Source organism: Rhodnius prolixus, unplaced genomic scaffold (genome assembly GCF_049639745.1).
Source record: "Rhodnius prolixus isolate KJV_2025 unplaced genomic scaffold, Rpr scaffold_8, whole genome shotgun sequence".
Classification (NCBI taxonomy): Eukaryota; Metazoa; Arthropoda; class Insecta; order Hemiptera; family Reduviidae; genus Rhodnius; species Rhodnius prolixus.
The window spans coordinates 13,925,742-13,948,097 of NW_027411593.1; the positions used below are offsets into that span (position 1 = coordinate 13,925,742).

Here is a 22,356-nt window from a genome sequence, read left to right on the forward strand (position 1 = left end):
ATGAATTAAAATTAAGCAAACAAAACTACTGCGATAAAGTAAGGACTAGTAATTTTCTGAGGCTTCTAAAACTTTTCTTGAACTGTACAAATAATTAATAGATAACAACAAAGTTGAGCAGGTAGTGATGTACTGTTATTAGGGATGATTTCAAAAACCATTCACATATTAAATTTATACTTGTAGGAAAACTAAATAGTCACATGTTAAGTCCATCTAAAATAACAAAATTCTTTATGAAAGCTAAATGATTTCTATTTTTGAAAGAAGTATTGGAAAATTGATCGTGAAAATTAATCAAGAAAAGTGATCAAGAAAAGTTGGTAGGAAAGGAAATGATTTCCCAATGGGTGTGCCAACGGGAATTAGAAATAAGACAGTAACGCTTCTACAGCTCGACAACAATACTGATAAGCATTTTCTTATAATAAACTTTTATAAATCGAAAGTTTAAAAGTATTGCACAATTTTTTGTAATTTAAATATTACATTCAAGTAATATGTCCAATTGAAAACATAATTATGCCATGGCAGTTTTACACAACTTACTTTTGTTTTAAATCAAGCTCTATGTGTTTAAAAGTATTCTGGTTCTTCAACAAAAACGTTCGTTTAAACAATGTTGTATCTTTTTGTAAGATGAATGTTATTAGCTTTAAGTAATTGGGAAGATGATGCAGAAAGCTTTAAGGCAACTGCAACTACTATTTTTACAACAAAAATTTGACTAAATAATTTTCTACTTTACATGTTTATAATTTTAAAAAAAAAAACACGTTTATTTGGAACTCGGAGTTCTTTAAATAAAAGGTGAAAGAGTCAAATAAACAAAAACTTCTGAAAATTGGCCCGAGTAAGGGGTGTAGATGCTACCTACATCTTTTAGCACAATGAAGTACGCTGCTTTATAGAGCAGCCTTTGGAATAGTCAGATGAGAGAGAATACGAAGAAGTCACCTAGAACCCATCTCAAAAGATATCAACGAAAGTTACAGAAATTTCTGTAAACACTCATCTACCAAACTACATGGTCTGCAGAAGGACACCTTGGACCAGGCTTCCTGGTTTTCGAGCAGTCGAATATCTGAGTAATTGTTCCGAGTTATGCCTTGGCCCTAAGAAAAGATACCACAAGCTGACGAGCATCTTAAACTTAAAAGGTGCATCTGAAGAAGCTGGACCAGGAACAGGATGTCATCTGCAAATTCTGACATGCGACTTCTAAGTGACTGCAATGATATTATCTAAGAAAAGTCCTAGAGGAGGACGTATTCTCCTTGAAACTCTCTTAGATCCTATAGATGTTTCTTTGGGTAGCTATGATTAGGTGGGATGCTAGAGTCTCACTTAGATCCAGTAACGGGACCCAATTAATCTTAAATGTCGCAGGGCACTAAAAAATATAAATATATACATTAAACTTCAACAATGGAATGACATATTTTTTCCCCAGCTAGTAGTAAAAACTCCATGGTAAAATAATAAGAGAAATTTCCTTCTTGAAGTATTTTTGTTAATACTGTCGCTCAACTATTTTTGATAAACTTCGGTAACTATTACTTGCAATGTAAATCCGTTATTGTCTCATTAACAATTATGGAGTTGAATTAATGCTGTCTAGCAGTAATTACAACCACTTTTTATAGCATTAGGTGAAGTTCACTTTACAATGACCACTTTCATGTTATATTTTTTGATGTGGGCAGAAAATATAATATGGCTTTTTCAGTGATCATTTTAAGTTATTAGATAAACAAGTTTTTACTTGTTCAAGTTCGCCTTTTGTCAGATTTTGCCTACCTTTTGTTGGATTAAAAGAAAATTAAAAATATAAGCTGAATAAAGGCCAGAGAATTAATCTATTGAAAGCAGGTGTGCGCCTAAAGCTTAGCCCGAGACCAGTACTGACGGTAGCTTTATTAAAGATAAGAACAAGATACAAGAACTAAGCAGGTCTTGAAAACAACTAGAACTGAGTGTGAAACTGGCCAGATGTCTCTAATATTACTTTCCAAATGAACTATTCCATCGTACCATACTTATCTACAAGGACATCTTATTGATCTTGACGAACCGTAAATATTCTAACCTTTGTAGATAACAACTAGAAGTTGGTGAAAGACTACTTTGAAAGAATCCCCCAACAGAACTAAACGATAATATTGCAGAGTAATATCGCGTGATGGCGAATCGCCTCCAACAATATCATTGTTGGTGTGCCCTGCTTACAAATATAGCAATTAGAAAATATAAACGAACATATCTTAGTACGCTATTTGCATAATAATAGGTCCTACTCAACAGCTCAAACGACAATATATTATATAAGTTTTTAAAAAGCTAAATATTCTCTTCGTTATTAGGCTGCAATACTTTTCAAATATAATATACTTTTTAAAGCGTTTTTCTGAATGAAATTTTACATAATAAAGTGTTGGTCTTACATAACAAATTTTCAGTTTTTTACGCTTATATTTTTACAATCATTGTGACATGTCGAAGAATTGATTTCAGATGATATTCTGCTATCAAGTTCAAACTAGGACAAGGATATACTTATACAGCTCTTGGGATACCAATAAGTGTTAGTGTAAGCAATGTAGGTTCCAGAAATTTAGATCCAGAGAGCTTGTCTTCGAAGGTTCGAGCTACTGAAATCAAATTTGGTGCTTTAAAGACCATTATGGATAGATCAGAAAGATGTAAAAGACTTGAAATGTGCGTGCATCATGAACAAATAACCATTTACAAGAGCAGAGCTGGATATTACTGTCAGGGTCGTCCTTTCTTCATAATATGAGTTCGAAAACATTGGAAAAAGCCGGAATTTCGTCCCAGATTCGTCGAAAAAGTGATTAATATCTCAAATAACCATTTACCAGTACTGGGCTCATATTACAAAACTCCAAGAACCGTGGAAAAAGCCGAGACTGAATTTACCGACTTCAAAAAGATCAAAAATTACTGGAATTTCGCATATTGAACATATTGGACACGTTTAGAGCTTTATTCTTAAAAAATAAAAATAAAAATAACCTTTTTATGATCTGAGGGTGTCTGATCTTTTACCATAAAAAATCTATTTGGAGGATCCAAAACTACGTATTTGGATTTCAGAGGATCTCAGAATGTGATTTCCAGTGAATACGAAATTCGATATCACCAATGAAGAAGAAGATAAATAAAATAATAATAATAATTTGATAATTTAAAGGAATAAAAATTAAAAAAATACTACCGTTTCAAAAAGAAGAACAACACTTTAGAATTTACCTACCAAGATTCACTTGACATTTGGTTTTGTAACCAATACTGCCAGAGATCACATATCGTAAGAACGGTTGAACGCTTGGTAACTGGAAACGTTAACTTGTTGATCTTATAATACTGATAGAGAGTTCTTTTGTAATTCTAGTAAGCAAAGAACATACTTAATGTACAAGGAGAAAAAAGTAGCCTAAAGTATTTTTAAATAGTCTGCAAAGATAACCTATTTCAATAATTAGTAATACGTGATCTAAGTGGCTGTGGAATCTCCAAAAAATTGTTGTAAGAAGTTGTGAACAATCGCAACGTAATTTCTAGTAATAAAAAAGGCAACTGGACCCTTTATCCACTTACTAACCAATTACCAATACAAAGTAACCAATTACTATTTCTTAAGACAATTACAATACTCTCCCAGTCTTTAGAAGTAACACTAAGTTGGACAAAGTCTTTATTATCTGACTTGAAGCGGTAATAACAGGCTAGTTTTATAATGGAAACAAGCACCACGCGGTGCTAATAATCAACATTTTTGCCAGCCTTCCATTGGCAGATGTGTGATATCTTTTTGACCAGTAATGAAATCACACAAAATTTCTTTTGACTTCCTAAGAAAGTTATATACAATACTTGATCCAGATATACATTTTATTTAAGTAACAACATAAATCATTAAATACTTGATAATAAAAAACTTAGCAAAAATATTTATATCAGCTATTAACTGGCAAAACATGACTTATAATCATCTACGTTTTTTTGGGTACCCCCTCGTATTCTGGCATTACTCTATTAATACATAATACTTTGTGGTAAAACTTGGTGCATATAATCAAAAGACTTCCTCTGACTTACTTATTTCATTTACCTGATGTAAAAATCTTGAAAGTAAGACTTAGATCGGAAAAATAAACAGAAATTATGATACTATTTATTCAACAGAGGCAACTTCGGTTTGCTGATTATTGGAAATTCCCCAGGTTGCGTTGCAGGCAGGTTTTTGTGAGCCCTTGGGCAACAGAGCCTCAGCGGGTCCCTTTGTGGAGGAAATTATGTGGGGACAGACAACTTGATTAAAAATTTTACAGTAAATAGAACGATCTAAATAAAAAGACCACGCCCCAAGTCGATATTCGGAAGATTAGCCGTCGTCTTCTTTGGCAATCATTTTGTTTAAAACCGTGTACCTTGTGCTGTCTTGATTTGCTTTAATCGCTTCTTCAGGGTCTTCCAATCTAGAAGCGATATGGGCAACGGGTATTTGTCGGGGTAAGCCTTGCTCTGCTGGTGTATACAGTCTACTTCTGGCTTAATTATTAACACACTGAAGCAGAAATCCTAATACTTCCGGTAAAACTAGACGAGAATTTTGTATTTTTCCATTAATTTTACAACCGAAACTTCAAATTAGGACAACTCTGTGTTACAATCCATGTCTGGCTCATTAGTAAAACAACGAAGCGGGAATTCCAAACTTTCCAGTAAAACTAGACGAGAATTCATTATTTTTCCTTTTGTTTTGCACTCGTAACTTCAAATTCAAGCTACTCTCTGCGTACAATCCAATTCATGCCTGAATTTCGAATCCCCTATTACAAAATAGTTGGGAAAAAAAGTAATTTTGAACAAACGTATTTGATTTCTGCTTCTGTATATTAACAACTAAGACAAAGGTTTGTACGTACACACAAGGTATTTAGAAGTTACGATGGCAGAATTAATGGAAAAGTTAGGAATTCTGGTCTAGTTTTACTGCAAAGATTGAGATTTTTGCTTCTGTAAACTAATAACTAAGCCAATGGTGGATTATACACACAAGGTAGCCTAAATTTGAAGTTACGATTGCAAAATTAATGGAAAAATAATGAATTCTGGTCTAGTTTTACTGCAAAGATTGAGATTTTTGCTTCTGTAAACTAATAACTAAGCCAATGGTGGATTATACACACAAGGTAGCCTAAATTTGAAGTTACGATTGCAAAATTAATGGAAAAATAATGAATTCTGGTCTAGCTTTACTGCAAAGATTGAGATTTTTGCTTCTGTAAACTAATAACTAAGCCAATGGTGGATTATACACACAAGGTAGCCTAAATTTGAAGTTACGATTGCAAAATTAATGGAAAAATAATGAATTCTGGTCTAGCTTTACTGCAAAGATTGAGATTTTTGCTTCTGTAAACTAATAACTAAGCCAATGGTGGATTATACACACAAGGTAGCCTAAATTTGAAGTTACGATTGCAAAATTAATGGAAAAATAATGAATTCTGGTCTAGCTTTACTGCAAAGATTGAGATTTTTGCTTCTGTAAACTAATAACTAAGCCAATGGTGGATTATACACACAAGGTAGCCTAAATTTGAAGTTACGATTGCAAAATTAATGGAAAAATAATGAATTCTGGTCTAGCTTTACTGCAAAGATTGAGATTTTTGCTTCTGTAAACTAATAACTAAGCCAATGGTGGATTATACACACAAGGTAGCCTAAATTTGAAGTTACGATTGCAAAATTAATGGAAAAATAATGAATTCTGGTCTAGCTTTACTGCAAAGATTGAGATTTTTGCTTCTGTAAACTAATAACTAAGCCAATGGTGGATTATACACACAAGGTAGCCTAAATTTGAAGTTACGATTGCAAAATTAATGGAAAAATAATGAATTCTGGTCTAGCTTTACTGCAAAGATTGAGATTTTTGCTTCTGTAAACTAATAACTAAGCCAATGGTGGATTATACACACAAGGTAGCCTAAATTTGAAGTTACGATTGCAAAATTAATGGAAAAATAATGAATTCTGGTCTAGCTTTACTGCAAAGATTGAGATTTTTGCTTCTGTAAACTAATAACTAAGCCAATGGTGGATTATACACACAAGGTAGCCTAAATTTGAAGTTACGATTGCAAAATTAATGGAAAAATAATGAATTCTGGTCTAGCTTTACTGCAAAGATTGAGATTTCTTTCAATCTTTCTCCTTGATTTGTTCAAAATTAGAAGAGCATTTCTTATTTTTCCATTTAATTTTCAGAAGTAATGTGAAATTCAGCTACCCTATGCATACATTCCACCTCTAGCTTAATTATTGATTTAATGAAACAGAAATCTGAAAGCAGATGAAAGAGTTTAGATCAGCTTAAATCAAACTGGAATTCAGTAATCAATGTAGATAAATCTTTGCAGTTAGTTATTTTTAAGAAAATCGAGCGAATTAAAAAAAACAAAAATAATATCAAGAGGTACTCTTATTGATTCTGACGCATTGTTGCGTGTGTTTGAAAAGAGTGAGAAGGAATGAAATTTTGCACGTAATCCAGGGTAGAGCTCCGTATCAAGTGTTTATGGTAAACATAACTGACCTGATCGCAATTATTCCTCTAAGCCAAAAGTAAATTAATTACAAACGTTATCAGCAAAAAAACAACTACTCTAATTACATAAAATATTAATAACTGCAAAATTTATCACTTATAACTCTGAGAAGCGTGGTACAAACATTTATATGTAGTAACAACCATTTATTATTTTTAATATTAAATGGCGTTTTATTCAGATTATTTACAGAATAGAGATTTTTAAAGAAATAGTAAAAAATAGGGAAGGAACACATGCTAAAGTTTACTCAATTGCATGAACTAGAGTCTGTACTAACCGGATAGTTAAGTCGTTCTGTAATCGCCCTTCAGCGCACTAATAATCTTCGAACTTGTAATTTCGGCTAATTTACTTTATAATACTTTGATCTCGAATCATAAACAAACTTTAAAAGAATGCTTTATAACGCTTCTTTTTTATTTTATTTTTAAGAACCGCCCTTAAATAGACTTTCAAGAAATACATTTTAAAAATAAAATAGAAATAAAAATATATCTACCAGGACATAATCATGCTTACAAAGTGCAAAGAAAAATCATTCGGATCATTAACATCTTAATGCCTTAAAGCTAATGTAAACAAGGGAATTTTTTTCTGATATGTTAGCTCATTTTTAAGATTGTTTGTTCGTCCGTCTTGTATGTCTGTTTGATATTAAATATGAATAAAAAATTGCTCTTACCTACAAGAACAGTTGCACTTGATGGAGTAGAATGTTTTTATGTGTCTGGGCAAAAAAGGAACCTGAAATTGAAGATAATGAAAATTGAAAACAACAATGCACTACTTACATTTCAAGAATAATACAGTTTTTCAAAGACTAAGAATTATGCATTTTTTTTTTCTTTGTATTAAATATTATTAATAATGTAGAGGCTCTGTGACTCTCAAGCGTCATGGTTTGTTACTTTATTGAAGAATAGTAATAAATTCTGCCATTGCTGTTTTATTTAATTACACACACAAATCATGAATAGTTCCTGAACAAATGTAGTAGGTAATTAATTTTGCAAACTATTAAATAAAAGTTTTCTGTTCCCTGGTTTTCTCTTTAAAAAAAGAGAGACAAAGAACCAACTGAATCAAAAACAAATCAATTTCCCAAGGTCTAACTGCAGAGTTATGCGCTCGGCCATAGCAGTGAGTGTGTAAACAAACTTAGAATTTTATAAGTTCTATTTTATTGATTTTATGTACACAAGATATACGTCAAAGTCGGGCAATAAAAAAATTAACTCTTTGTATCTATTTTGAACGATTTATTTTTTGACGTCAATCTAACAAATATAAAGTTTTTCGACCTGTGGACAATGTAGTGAAGATTGATGCACTTCTGTTGGAAGAATTCCTTATAAATAATCTCAATATAAGGAAAATTAATTCAAAACAAAATTACATTTTTAATCAATTGAGACAAAAAGTAAAGATATTGATTTAAACTAAATATAACTAAGACATTTTTAATTTATTTATTTATTTTATTTTAATAGCCTTAGGTATATCTAATCAGGACATATTATTTTTTTGAATGAATGTTATTAATGTAAGTAACTACTCAATTGTTTAACTCTCATTAAGTAGCTAACACTCTATTATTTAAGGCGCGTCAATATCTAATGGTCTTTGGCACCCAGAGCCTTTATCGGTACACCATCAGTGTTCTCTCGTTAAGGCTACACCGTAAATTACCAAAAAAAGTGATCAGTCAAATAAGCTCCTAGGTAGAGAAATGCTAAAGGGTGGCTTTTGTATTCGAAGCCAGTATCTCCTCGTGAGAATCTCACAGCATTAAACCAGAGTCAATCTTTTACCTAACACTTTCATGTATAATTGCGTTTCAAAACATAAAGGGAACAATTCGTCTCATGACCGCCCAAATAACAGCATTGGAAGTTAAAAATTGACTTTTTGATGAGATTCTCATGTGACCGCTTCTTTGCTGCATGCAGGGCCGGATTTAGATGAAAAGAGGCCCTAGGTTATTCCACTTATGAGGCCCTTTCAACTCCCACTTTTAAGTAAATCACATAAAATTTACAGATTCAATCCTGAAATTAACTGCAAGCTTTGCTCAGAAAATTTGCGAGACCCGGTCGCCCATTTTCTGATTGAATGTAAATTCTTCAGTAGTTTCAGAACAAAGTACATTGGTCAGTATATTTGGTATAATATAAGTATATATAAAAGACAATAATTAATTATTGTCTTTTAGACCGGATAGATCTCCTCTTAAATTGTGTAAGTGAAAAACAATTAAAATCTGTTGCTGTGTTCATAAAAAAATGTATAATAATAAAAGAAGAACTCCAACGTTGGCTATAATTCTGCTCGACATTACTGTATATAGTGTAATATATAGATAATTAATAATTAATTAAAAGATTTTGATTTTTGTTTTGTATATTAGAATTAATTTGTTTATTTGTGGTTTCTTTGTATTTTGTATGATTTTTAAATTAACTAGGCTAGACTCCAGCTTTTATAAAAATTGTATTTTTTTTTTAAAAAGCAAATAAATGTATTTAAATCACATGAGAGATAATAAAATACATCACTACTGTGATATATATCAATATGTTAAATGAAACATGTTGTTATTGGTACTGCTTTTAGAATAGTGTAATTTTAATTTTGCTAACAATTTGAATGTACGAGGGTCGTTTGAAAAGTCCGTGCAAAAATAAAAACTACTTAATTTTTTGGGGTAAACCTTTTTTATTTTTCAACATAGTCTCCTTTTAGGCTTATACACTTCGTCCAACGCTGCTCTAGTTTGTTGATCCCTTCCGAATAATAGGATTTGCCCAAGTCTGAAAAATAGCCATTCGTTTCTGCAATCACCTCCTCGTTTGAATAAAATCTTTTTCCCGCCAGCCATTTCTTCATATTGGGGAACAAATAGTAGTCCGAGGGAGCCAAGTCTGGAGAATAGGGGGGATGTGAAACGAGTTGGAACCCTATTTCCATTAATTTTACGACCACAACTGCTGAGGTGTGAGCTGGTGCGTTGTCGTGATGGAAAAGGACTTTTTTGTGGGCCTATCGTGGGCGTTTTTCTTGCAGTTCGGTTTTCAAACGGTCCAATAACGATGAATAATATGCACCTGTAATAGTTTTACCCTTTTCCAGATAGTCGATGAGAATTATTCCTTGCGAATCCCAAAAGACAGTCGCCATAATCTTTCCGGCCGAAGGAACGGTCTACGCCTTTTTTGGCGCAGATTCCCCCTTGGTAACCCATTGTTTAGATTGTTCTTTGGTCTCAGGAGTGTAGTGATGTATCCATGTTTCATCCACAGTGACGAAACGACGCTTAAAGTCCTGCGGATTCTTCTGGAACAGCTGCAAACCGTCCTTGCAACACTTCACACGATTTCGTTTTTGGTCAAGCGTGAGCAATCGCGGCACCCATCTTGCGGATAGCTTTGTCATGTCAAAATGTTGATGCAAAATATTATGTACCCGTTTATTCGAGATGCCCACAGCACTAGCAATCTCACGAACCTTCACTCTTCTGTCATCCATCACCATATCATGGATTTTATCAATGATTTCTGGAGTAGTAACCTCAACAGGGCGTCCAGAACGTTCAGCGTCACTTGTGCCCATATGGCCACTCCGAAAATTTTGAAACCACTTATAAACTGTTCTAATCGAAGGTGCAGAGTCACCATAATGTTTATCAAGCTTCTCTTTAGTCTCCTGAGGCGTTTTGCCTTTCATAAAGTAGTGTTTAATCAACACACGATATTCTTTTTCGTCCATTTTTTTGAAAATCACTCGACTTCCTCGATTCAAACGAATGCCAAACACAAAGAAATAGACCGATCTGGCTGAAACTTGGTGTGGGTTCTTCCAAGAGATGCTACTAACTAAACATAACCTCGATACGCGCCCGTGGTGCTATCTCTCTGACTTTGCACGGACTTTTCAAACGACCCTCGTAGGCCCCTCTTGATCTTGAGGCCCTAGGCTGAAGCCTAGTTAGCCTATAGGAAAATCCGGCCCTGGCTGCATGGAATTGTAATTTTTACTTTAAAGTATAATATTCAATTTCAACAGGTTAAAAGGAAGAAATGCAAATAATTTCTGTTTTGAAATATTAGGAAATAATGTTTTAAATGTTATTAAATTTAACGGACACTTTACTAGAATCACCATCTTTCTTCATCCATTAAAAAAACAAAATTAAAAATAAATAAAAACTAATAAATCTACACGTAAAGCCTTTTTAAAATACTTAAATGAACTAGGAACTTACATGGAGTTTTCTTTGCAATGAGACATCTTTTCAACAAGTTCTAAAAGACCTACATTTTATGAATATGATGCAGATAAGTTCAATATTGCATGAAGTTTGTTAGAAGACCCTCCCTGGCCACATCCTACTCAGGTAAAATAACCACGCGTGTTATTCTACGGAATAATATTCAGTATCATAAAATGCCCGCAAAAGAATAAACTACACCTCTACCAAAATTTACTATTTGACGAGAACTAAATGCACGTGGGAAATTTCATTATTCATTATGAAAAGCGATTCAGTTCAAGTGAGCAATGAAATTTTTTTTTTTTTTTAAACTTAATTCATTTTTGTATTCTTTTCATTCAATAAAAAATGGGACTTTTTAATTTTAATTTAGCGGCCCCCCACGAAGCAGGCTGTATAAGTTACAATATCATTAAGAGTTGCTTGACTTTATGAAGGCAGTTTAGCGGCTACGTCTTGCAATTTAATTTATTAATGGAAGTTAATCTATGGCGATTCTTCTCAGTGCTACATCAAGCTAATAAATTTAAAAAAAATCTACTCTAAGATGATGGTCTTAAAAAGGTTAGATAAAAAAGCTCTTCTCTGCAGCTTGTTAACTAGTTGTAATAATAATCAGCTTAAGTTAATATGCAAGTTGAGTATTAACTACTAAGTTAAAAAAAAAACTTCCACAAAGTTAGTAATTTTAACTTTAAAATGCTACTTTACTAAACTAACGCATAGACGTCATTAATAATTTGATTTACAAAAAGTTAACAAGCTCAATCATAACGCATTTGTTTTAACGTGTCCAACCCTAGTGTCACAAAATAGCAATTACTTGTTCAACGTCTAACTATAGTGTCACATTATAGCAATTACTATCACTAATTGGCTATTTAGAGAGTGCAACCTTCATTAGTATTAATTTGATTCGCTATAATGAAAATTAGCAATTAAATAGGACTAGATAAAATTAATCCTGAATTTTATAACTATCTCAAAGGATTAATAATTTGATTTGACTTCTCTGGCTAACTGATCGCTATTTACAGGTTAGTTAGAATGGCAACCACTACTCTATCCAAGTGTTCTGGGACTAGTAGTTTACACCCTGAGTAACTTTTGTCCTGAATATCAATTCTATCTTCCTTCGCTAATGTTGTAGCGAACTTGTTTCGTTACGGTTGAAAGATAGAAGAGCCCAAACATGATTTCATAGATAAAACAATTAAAATCAATGACACCAACAGCGACTTAGTATCCTTGACTTTAAGAAAAGGGATGACCGCTTCTAACTCAACGAAATCCTAACTCTGTACATGGACAAAGTATGGTGCATAGGATTCTAGACCGTCCACTCGTGTGGAATCCCCCATAACCTGAATCAAAATCCAGACAAGACAAGATGCTACAAACAACACCAACGTTTACTAGAAAAATCGTTCTAAATTTTCACTGTATAACAAAAGATTGATTTACTTAACAATCATATTATCTAACTGGAGTTAAGGAGCTGAATTTTGGCTTTCTATCAAGATTTTCAGTTGCCACCTCAACCAGAAATCTCTTTTCTTTTTTTTTTTTTAATTTATTTCGTTATTTGTATAATATAATATACAATAAGTAAATAAGGAGATTGAAAGGCGTGAAAGGCAGGAGGTAAGAAACTGCCCAACGGTAGCACTTTCTACAGGATATGATTTTTAGGCCTTCAGCCTGTGAGGAAGTCGCGGGGCCACTGGCGATTCAGTCGGCGCGTATTGTTAGGATTGTCAGAGGAGGCGAGAGACTGTACGAGGATTGGAGTGAATTGAATCCTCGTACTATAGGATTGGAGCAAGTGGAGAGAGCAGTATGGATTTTTGATATTTAGTCTTGGCGAGTTGGTGTACGAAGGGGATGTTAAGGTCGTCGTGAAGAGTGAGATTAGTCACGTAGAAAGGAGCGTTAGCTATCTGTCGGCTGTAGTTTTGATTGAAATGTCTGTACAGTCCGCATGTTTGTAGGTAACCAGAAATCTCAAATTCCAAATCCTACATCGAATAGCCGACCTCCAACCTTTCCTTCCATATTTCTTTCATTTCTGATCTGGTTACCGCCGCATATAGAATTTCCACTCGATCTTTCCTTTATGCTAAACCTCTCAAATCCTCATTATCATATACCATTCATCTCAAATGCCCTAAAACAACTTGTGAAGCGCTAGGTTCTTAGAGACCATCTAATGGAAATTTATTAGGAAGGCACGCAAACAGGTGTGTACTTTATTAATAGCCACAAGCTGGCTTTTTTTATTAGAGCCATTAGTTTTACTTCTAACCACAGAAACGAGAAACCTGCGCTTAGAGCTAGTTATATTGACCAATTAAATAACAGTGTGAAAGCATAAGACTGTGCAGCAGACCAAACTTCGGACAAGAAAGTGAAGGAGGTTGTAAGGGTGAAAGGTATACGAGATAGAAGAACAGAAATGACAAGGGTCAACGTGAAATGGAGGAAATCTCTTTCTAGGACTCGAACACTGCCCTGACAGCAGAAGACACAAAAAGAAAAAGCTTAAAGTAATTCATTGGAGGAATTGACAAATCCCTTCTGTAAAGCCCCACTACCAGTTACCGAAATTCCACAGACATCTTAGTTCAAAAGTGACAATCAGAACAATATACTTAGTTTTTGCTTTCTACACATTTTTATTTTAGAGATCTTCTATTTAAAACTCGCAGTCTTAGAATTTTGTATCGAACGCGCCAGTCATAATAATTTATTTGCGGTGAACTCGTAATTTTTTAAAACACACGATTATGAAGGGTAATACCGAAGCTGTATAGTATTGTGTTATGTATTATGTATTTTGAACATAAATGTATCAATAAAATATAAGGAGTAACAGAAAGTAATAAAATAATATATTAAAGTAATAAACATAACTTTTACGCTATAAAATATAAAATATATATGCTACTTCTAGCGGAAACGAAGTAGATAAATAAATTTACCTAGTATACAGATTGGGTCTAGTATGGTTCCTAGCTGATAATGTATTTTGTTGGTAGGCATTAAACCACTGTCTAATGATTTTACAGCTTAGCTATTTCTGGATTAACAAATCTCCTTTGTAAGCAATAACTAGCCCTGGAAATAGGTTCATCGTTTGTACTATGGTGTAACACACAGTCTATTGTCATACAATGGCAGTTGACTAACACTAATTGGCTATTAAGAGATACTAGTAGCGTACAATAGCTTTTACACTAATCACCTACGTAGTTACCAATACGAAAATGAGAAATTGGTGTAATTAAAGGTGTAGGCTGGCGGATTGAATTAGAAGTAATATCGGATTCTCGTACAATAAACAACTTAATGCAATTTATGTTCTATACTTTCAAAACAAACCAACAAATATGGGTTTTCTTCTAAGAGGCTTAAGAGACTTATTGGCTGAACAAGTTAACGAACTTGCTGTTACATTTTAAGGGTCGAAGGGGAAGTGATCTTTTAAAGAGATTCTTAAGTAATAAATGATTAAACAATAAAAGATGGAGACACAAAGTACTAGGTTTTCATCAGTATAAAAAATTCTTATTTAATTTATAATTCTTTAAAAACCCCAACAGATTGGGCAGTTTTATTTTTTTTGAAAGAAATTAAATACTGGGTTAGTGAATTGCACTAAAAACAAATAAACGTCTCTAATCAATTTTCTTATTTACTGAGCCTGTTAATTAAATCAATTAAACTGCCACTTCAACAAGAGATAACGTAATTTACAATTTGTCTTACATAACATTAAGAAATAATTACTATTAACAAATAACTAAATGTAAAATTAAAAATATCTCAATTTAAAACAAAAAAACAAGTAACCTGGAAACAATAAAAACCTGCAAATGAATTTGTAAGTGGTAAATGCAGAGCATCATGAAATGCACTTTTCGTGGCGTCAATCAATGAAAATTGTGTTTTACTTCTCACATTTGAGAATTTTTAGTTATTTAGGAATTTGAGATTGAAAACAGCTACTAAACAATCAATAATCTATCTAAAAAGCAATCAAAAGTTTTATACGAGAATTTTACTTTCTGTTACTACATTTCTAGTGAAAATATGGCGTTTATCACCAAATTTCAGAATCCAGTATTTCACCGTAGTCTCCTGAGCAGTGTTCCCTCTAAGCTGTGCGCGTGTACATAAATTTTAAACATAGCGCACATGAAAAATATTCGCGCGCACAAATTTTTTTGTAAATTTCTGCAGAATGGTTAAAACCAAAAGACAGGAGAGCGAAGTTATAAAATAAATGCCATTAATAAAAATGTAATCCTTAATTCTAAAATTGTTTAATAATAAGTAGGTAATTGTGAATTGTTGTTCTTGTTTGTTTGTTTTGACAAATGTTTTAATTAAAAAAATTAGAAGCAGACAACGTTATTACATTGTAAGTACTTAAATTTTCTTATTTTCCATTTAATGGAAAAGGGAAGCCACAGCAATCAGCTAAATTCTGTCTTCACGAACTAATGCTTTGACTTGATTTTAGAGTAGTTTTTTCATTGTGTTCCGTTGTAATGTGTAGTATGCTGTAAGATCGAGTCAATGCGTATAAGTAGCAAGTAGGAACAAAATTTGACTGAATATTAATACTATTCTTGTATTGTCTTTTTTTTCATTATTATTATATGCACTTTTTTTTAAATTGCCGCACAAAATTTGTTTATTTTGGAAAAAACTGCACACACTTAAAAAAGTGTGCACACAGGTCACAAAAAATTAGAGGGAACACTGCTCCTGAGTCTAAAAAAAAAAAAATGTGAGTTTTTACAAAATTTTGGCTGGGACTGTCTAACTGTGTCACCGAAAACAAAAAAGCGAAATATCACATTCAAATTTAACATCTGATTTAGATACCACCGACCATGTTTTTGGACAATATCAGCAACAACTAGAAATGCATCTTTACTCAGTCGTTTTTACAGATTTTCTCAAAAATGGCCCTTCATTATCATACTTATTGGACATAAGTAGTTCAACAACATTCATATGAAAAACTATCCCGGATAATTTGAATAACAGCGCTCCTGCTGGATAAGTTTTTCACTAATACGTCATATTAACTTAATGTGTAGACTTATTAATATGTAACCAAAACTTCAAATCTGAGAAACGTTAGCAGATTGCTACAGCTTTTCACATAAAAAATTTTAGTAGTTTTTAGCGAAATTTATTAAAAAAGTTAGCTTTAAAGTGTACATTTATCATTTTAACTGAAATTATCACCTAGAAAGCAGTGGTTAAGTCCATAGTTCTGAAGAGCAAAACCTATATGCACTATACGCTACCAAGCTCCTACAAAACCATGTAGTTCTTAACATTCTATCATTCGCCATTCATTAACTTGGTATTTCCATTTATTGTAAATGTAAATTCAGTTACATAGATATCTGAACATGCATCGCTGGTAAATATTCGACATGGAAAAGATTTAAAGGAAGGAAAGGTTGCAGTTAGTTACAAAGGTAAGAGAAAAAGAGTAAATAATTGTTAGATGAAAAATATCAGCAAGTCTATAAACATTAAAGTCCAGTTCTACAATATTTATTTCTTCGTTTATTAATTTTAAAAAACTCTAAAGTTTAAAAAATATTTTATTAAAGTCAAAATTCATTCATTTCAATTTTTCATTTAAACATGTTGGTAAATGTTTATTTAGTGATATTTTTAGAGAATAGAGAAGAATTTACCCATGTATCGTAAACTAAAACTGAATTCAACTGTCACCGGAGAAGGCTTTCTGTCAGTTGATAATGTTATCAGTTTGCACCGTTCAACCACTAAATTAACAGCCAGCAGAGGAACACGGAATATTGGAAATGTATAACAAAAGAATGAGAGGAGACTTTTTTTTTTTACTTTAATTTAAAGTAATACTATTTCTTTTTGGCTAAACAAGGATTTAAGATTATAGAAAATTAATTTTAAGAATAAGGATGAGAGATTTTGGCTAGATTAGAAAGTGATACAGACAAAAATCTGGTTTCATCTTTGACACGACTCTTTTTTACCGTAATTAACTAAATTAATTGTAAGAGAAAAATAATTTGTACTAAAAGAACAGTAGCCTTAAAGTGGTAAAAACAGAAAACTAACAAATTAATTCAATATCACATTACTCAGCATTAGCTAATAAAACGCAATGCTTACGTGTATTGCGGTACTGAGCTTGAGTATCAGCATCTAGCCTTGATTTGTACTTTACATGTAATTTTAAGTAATTTATGGTAAAATTAAAATATGTAAAGCTATTGATTGACCTTCATCTAGGACACTTGAAAGTAAGTTCGGCTTTATCACGTATTGTAAATATCACATTTTTTTAAATAATTAAGTTTTCTGAAAGAAAAACTGCTTTGAAGACCCCTAATTATGGAAAAATTGTTATCTTTATTTTGATATTAGGCTTTCGATACTAGTTTTTTTTTTATTTTTGGCGGAAATATATTTCAATCTGAAATGAGACTTTTCTGAATAGTTTTTCTAGCCTTTTCCTGAATCGAACGATTTTTCTTTTTTATAACTCAAGGCGCGACAACATTTGATGTCATTGGCGCAGAGAGCCTTCTCGGGGCACTACCTGGCCTTCGGACAATAATTGAAGAGCTTGGTGCAAAAAGGGGTTATCTACATTTTTTCAGAAAATGTGTTCAGTGGCGCCACCTTTTATATGTTCAATTCTACATCTTTTGGTGCATAAACGAGTCTTTATGCAGACTCGTTTATTATTACTTATTCTCTATTTACTTTGTACTTTGCAATATATGAGTACTTTGTGAGAAAAAATAAAACATTTCATTTCTATGATACGTTCTTTACATTCCTTGGAAGACAAAAAAAAAATATTAGGTTTATTTAATGTTTATATAAGGTAGATATTTTTTTTTTTTTTTTTTGACAGGCATAATAATATATCTAACATTCGCTTCGACAAGACACAAAATGCCACTTAAAAGCTCAAAAACAAGAAATCTGTTGACTAAAGTACTTAATATGTACTCAAGTTTAACTGAAAATTATGATTTTGGTGCAAAAAAGAGTTAGCTGCAAAAATAACTTTTGCTTATAGCAAAAAAAAATGCCCTAGAAAGTTCAAATTGAGCCCCAAATGACCCCATCACAATATATTAACTAATCCTTACAGCAGACACAACATCAGGAATACATCTTAAAGCATATTTAGTTTTTTTGTCCCTACTAAAAATTTTAAAAAAACTGTAGATAACTCCTTTTTGCACCAAGCTCTTCAATTGTCCTCTTTAAGTTGCAAACAATTTCCATCATGGTACGGTTGGCTCTTGAGATCTTCAGGAAGAGTTTAGCTGGAAAGAGGAAAAAAAAAAAAAAAATCTAAGGACAATTAGTTTTTGTCAGTAAACGTTTTACGTCACTTCCTACCTAAATTTTATCACTTTTATTTGTTGAGTTTATTTTATATAATAAAAGTGACTTAAAGTGGATCTAGCGAATCTAACACTTTGGTTTATGCTATTTTAAACGCAATAAATACAAAATATAGTATTGGACTAAATAAACTATACAAAAAAATATACACAGATTTTAACTTTGCGTACACTAAACGTACCAAACACGTCACATAAACTATTTCAAAAAATCATTATGCTAAGATTCACTGGACCGTACATCCACAGAAAGTACAATGAGTAAATAATGTTCGTAATATAATATGAGGTGTAATCTTTCAGAATTTATGTAAATACAAAAAAAATTGTATAATATGAAATGTAACCCTATAGGAGTATTATTTAAGGCTTGGTTCAAAGTGAAGGTTACGTTTTGTGTGTTTGGTTTTACTTTTTTAAAGAATCAAAGTTAGAGTTAGAATCACGACACATTTTATGTTTTATTTTCATTTTTTGTTTTAAGAATACGTTCTCTTTAAATGTGTTAAATAATGGGGACAAACTGAGACAAAACAACAGTAACGTGGCACCTACGAGCGATACACCTTTATATCATTTTGATACTAGTTAGCATAATCATTTTGTAAATATACATATCGTTTTACATAAAATTAGTGTTAGTTACATAAATAATCTTTTCTTTCTGTTTTATTGTCTAATAAATTGTATTGTAAAGAGTAAAATATCACGGCTAGCTGATTTACAATTCAAATTACAAAACAAAGAAGTAGGTCTAAAATAAATATCAGTTGTGAAGACTCATACGATTTGCTGTTACAGAAATAAAGGAAAGTTCTAAGCTGTAAATGTTGTTTAAGCTTGAAATTTCAAACACTTACTTAATTATTTAGTTTGTAAAACAGTAGATTACAATGTCGTGACACCAGAGGGAAATCTACCCTCTAACCTTAACCAGTATTAATTAAACTTTATTTAAAAAAAATTAATAAAGTTATACAGCTATTTGCAGAAAATGTAAACATGAAGTCGATAAATAGTAGAAGCTGTTATATAGAACATCTTAGGTGGAAAAAGAAGTGAAAAATTCCATCGATTAATTGGAAAAGCTATTTAGTAAAATTAAACTACCGCTTTACCAGTTTCCTCAATTATGCCTGTAAAGTCTTGTTCCGGAAAAAAAACTTATCATCGGTAGCAACAATAATACAAAAACTAAATACAAATTCTTTGACCTTTCTGAAAAATGAGATGTTCTGTTTAAAGCAACAGAGTTTATGTGATAGTGCCGAATTGTGACTATGTGGATTACTGCGGCTATTAATTTTCAACCTACGCCCGTCCTTGGCTAAAACCATTCCGATTTGCTAACATGTAGAGATTTGCTTTAACTCCTAGTGAGACTGTATACTGTTATACGAGATTTAGAACCGGGACTTCCTCTTCAGATCAGAGACGAGAATCACACTCTCTCACTAATATGGTGGTAAATATGCTTTTTAGATAAAATCGGATGTCTTATTTTAATTGCACACTAATTACCATTATATTGATTGATGGTTGGATAGATAGATACCATAGATGGAGAAGAAAATGAGTTTAAGGAAGAGATATATGGATAAACTACTTAAGGACAAAAGACTTCCATACCGTGCAGTTTAGCGTTGTGCCGTCTTCACGTCAACCGAAGGTAGCCATGACTTCCATGAAGATGGACCACAACAGGGCCTACCAAAGTGAATCAAACCAATTCTATATCTTTGGGAACGTGTTTACTATATAATTACCTGTGTAATATTAATAATTAAATGCGTAAGTGATATTGTGCGACGTTGAAGAAAATCAGTAGAACTGAAGTGTCCGCCATTTCACCGAATTTTTTTCGAATAAAATTGTATTATAACGTGTTTCCCACCAAACGTCGAAGTTTTATTATTATTATTTAAAAAAAGCAACGAAAGTGGTAAACATGTACATAATGAAACCTTCACCTTTAAAAATATAACAGTCCCGCTGTGGTGGAGATTTTATTTGAATGAAGAGAATTTAAATGAGCATTTTTATGACAATTTTTTCTTTTTACAAACCTAAGAAGGTATCTCAGGTGGCTGTCGGTTAAAAGAGAATAACACTATGTCTCTCTCTCCTTCTATCTGACTTGTATAAGTTGGTCACTTGAACGGAGTGGCTCTTGTTGTTCCTCAACATACTTCATTAATTCTAACAACTTGGCCGCGACTTTTAACGAAATAGAAAACTAAAAGAAATAAAAAAAAAATTCTTCTGTTACTTTAAATGTTTAAATACTTAATTTATTTTATTTTTTTTAATTCTCTTACTACCGTCCTATTACTTAATACCTACAATTTGATTGGACGAATTTACCAATAACTTTTACAGATGTTTTATTGTACTTAAATGATAGCACAACATACTTGGGGTTTACTAAGTTCAGGTAGTAAAATAGCTGAGTATAGTTCTACTATTCTACTTCAAGTGAGGAAACTAGGTAAGCGCTGAATGTAAAGAAAATGCTTAACTTCAAATCAAAATCATCTTTGTCCCTAAGAACTCCGAAAAAAAAAAATGTTTCAAATAAAAGCGATTCATCACAAAACACAAAAAAGGACAAATAACATTAGATAACAAGTTTAATAAACAACGTTGACGCCATCCCTCCTCAGTAACTAAAAACTAAAAATTAGTGTTATAATATTACATAGCTGATAATGAGTAATCTATAAGTATTTGCTCTGATGTGGCACATTACTGGGAATTTCTACCGTTGAAATACTCGTAAGAACCTCAAAAAAAATGCATAGGGAAAAGTGATTCATAGATATATATATTTTTAATAAAAAAGCAGAACAAAAATCTAATCAGTAAAGTATATTTCCAGTTCAGGGATTTTACAGTATATAACGTAGCATCTTTTTAAAACCAAATTCAACAATTCTAACACCAATCCAATTCACAAAAAAAGTAAAGTTTGTTCCAAATGTATTTAAAATTTTAGAAGAATGAAACCTAATCTTCAAATAGCTACGAAAAAAAACAGAACAAAGTCAATATGTCAAAAACAAATCTCATGTTTCAAAAAATAAATAGAACAATAGAATTTTTTTTTGTGTAAATTAATAAATCATTAATAAACAAAACAAGTTATAAATTTTTAATTATCACTTATCACTGCTTTACAGTCAGAATGTAAATAATATTAAAATAATAAGAAAATGTTTTAATAGAAGAACAATTTTTAAATCAAACAAAACTGAAATAGGGAGATATATTTTGTTAAAGCCTGGGTAAGGGACTCCTTCTAAAGGATGAAGAGTTCCTGGTGACGCTCTTGTAGGCACTCATTCATCCATAGAAATCGTATTAGCATTTTACCAGATTCAACCCCTAACACAAAGTGGTCTGTACGGAAGTGGGTGCGTGCGTATGAGGTGTGTGTCAGTTTCCGTCTAAAAATCCTTCGTCAGGCATTCTGGCCTAGATAAGGATCTCCCCTTTATTTCCTACTCTTTTTTGTACATATTACCCCCTCCAACCATTTCGACAATAAATAAAAATAAAAAAATTTTTGGTTCAAAAATAAAAAAGAAGTTAATGCAAGATAGAACTTTACTAAATCAAAACTGAAAGTAAAAATAAGAAAATAAAAAAAGAGTTAAAAACACAATTAACACACATTTTCCTGTTTCAAAATTTGTTGACTATAATTTTAAAATACTGTTTTTCTGTTTTTAAATAGAACTGACCTTGAAAAGATACAACAGCCAATCCTGAATATACGCTAGCTGAAGCAGTTCTGTAAGAGGGGCAGTACATCTGATATCGACTAGGAACGTTTTGAAAGCTGGATGCCCGGGTAGTTCCCCACCTATAGCTATCACGCATGCGTAGTTTATTCTTAATGTTCTGATTAAGACCTACACTCGTTTTTTTCTCACTACTTCTTCGTTCATATTCTTAGGATTTCAGAAGTATAAATGCTATGGGTTACTTTACAATTTAA

At 32.1% G+C, this 22,356-nt stretch overlaps 1 protein-coding gene across 5 annotated transcripts in view; it reads right to left on the reverse strand.

The window, feature by feature from the left end:
* Positions 1-22,356, reverse strand: part of LOC141450919 (uncharacterized) — a 65,114-nt gene extending 42,758 nt beyond the window's left edge. Inside the window, exons 1-2 of one of the 5 annotated variants that reach the window (XM_074121836.1) lie at positions 22,100-22,245; positions 7,334-7,391 (exon numbers count right to left, since the gene is read on the reverse strand). Coding sequence is in view for 1 of the 5 variants with exons in the window: in XM_074121840.1 (XP_073977941.1) it covers positions 7,334-7,391; positions 22,100-22,238 (197 nt within the window). In the remaining 4 variants the exon portion in view is untranslated. Of the gene's footprint in view, positions 1-7,329; positions 7,392-22,099 lie in introns of all 5 variants that reach the window. The other 4 variants (XM_074121835.1, XM_074121839.1, XM_074121840.1 and 1 more) reach the window with 4 other exon arrangements.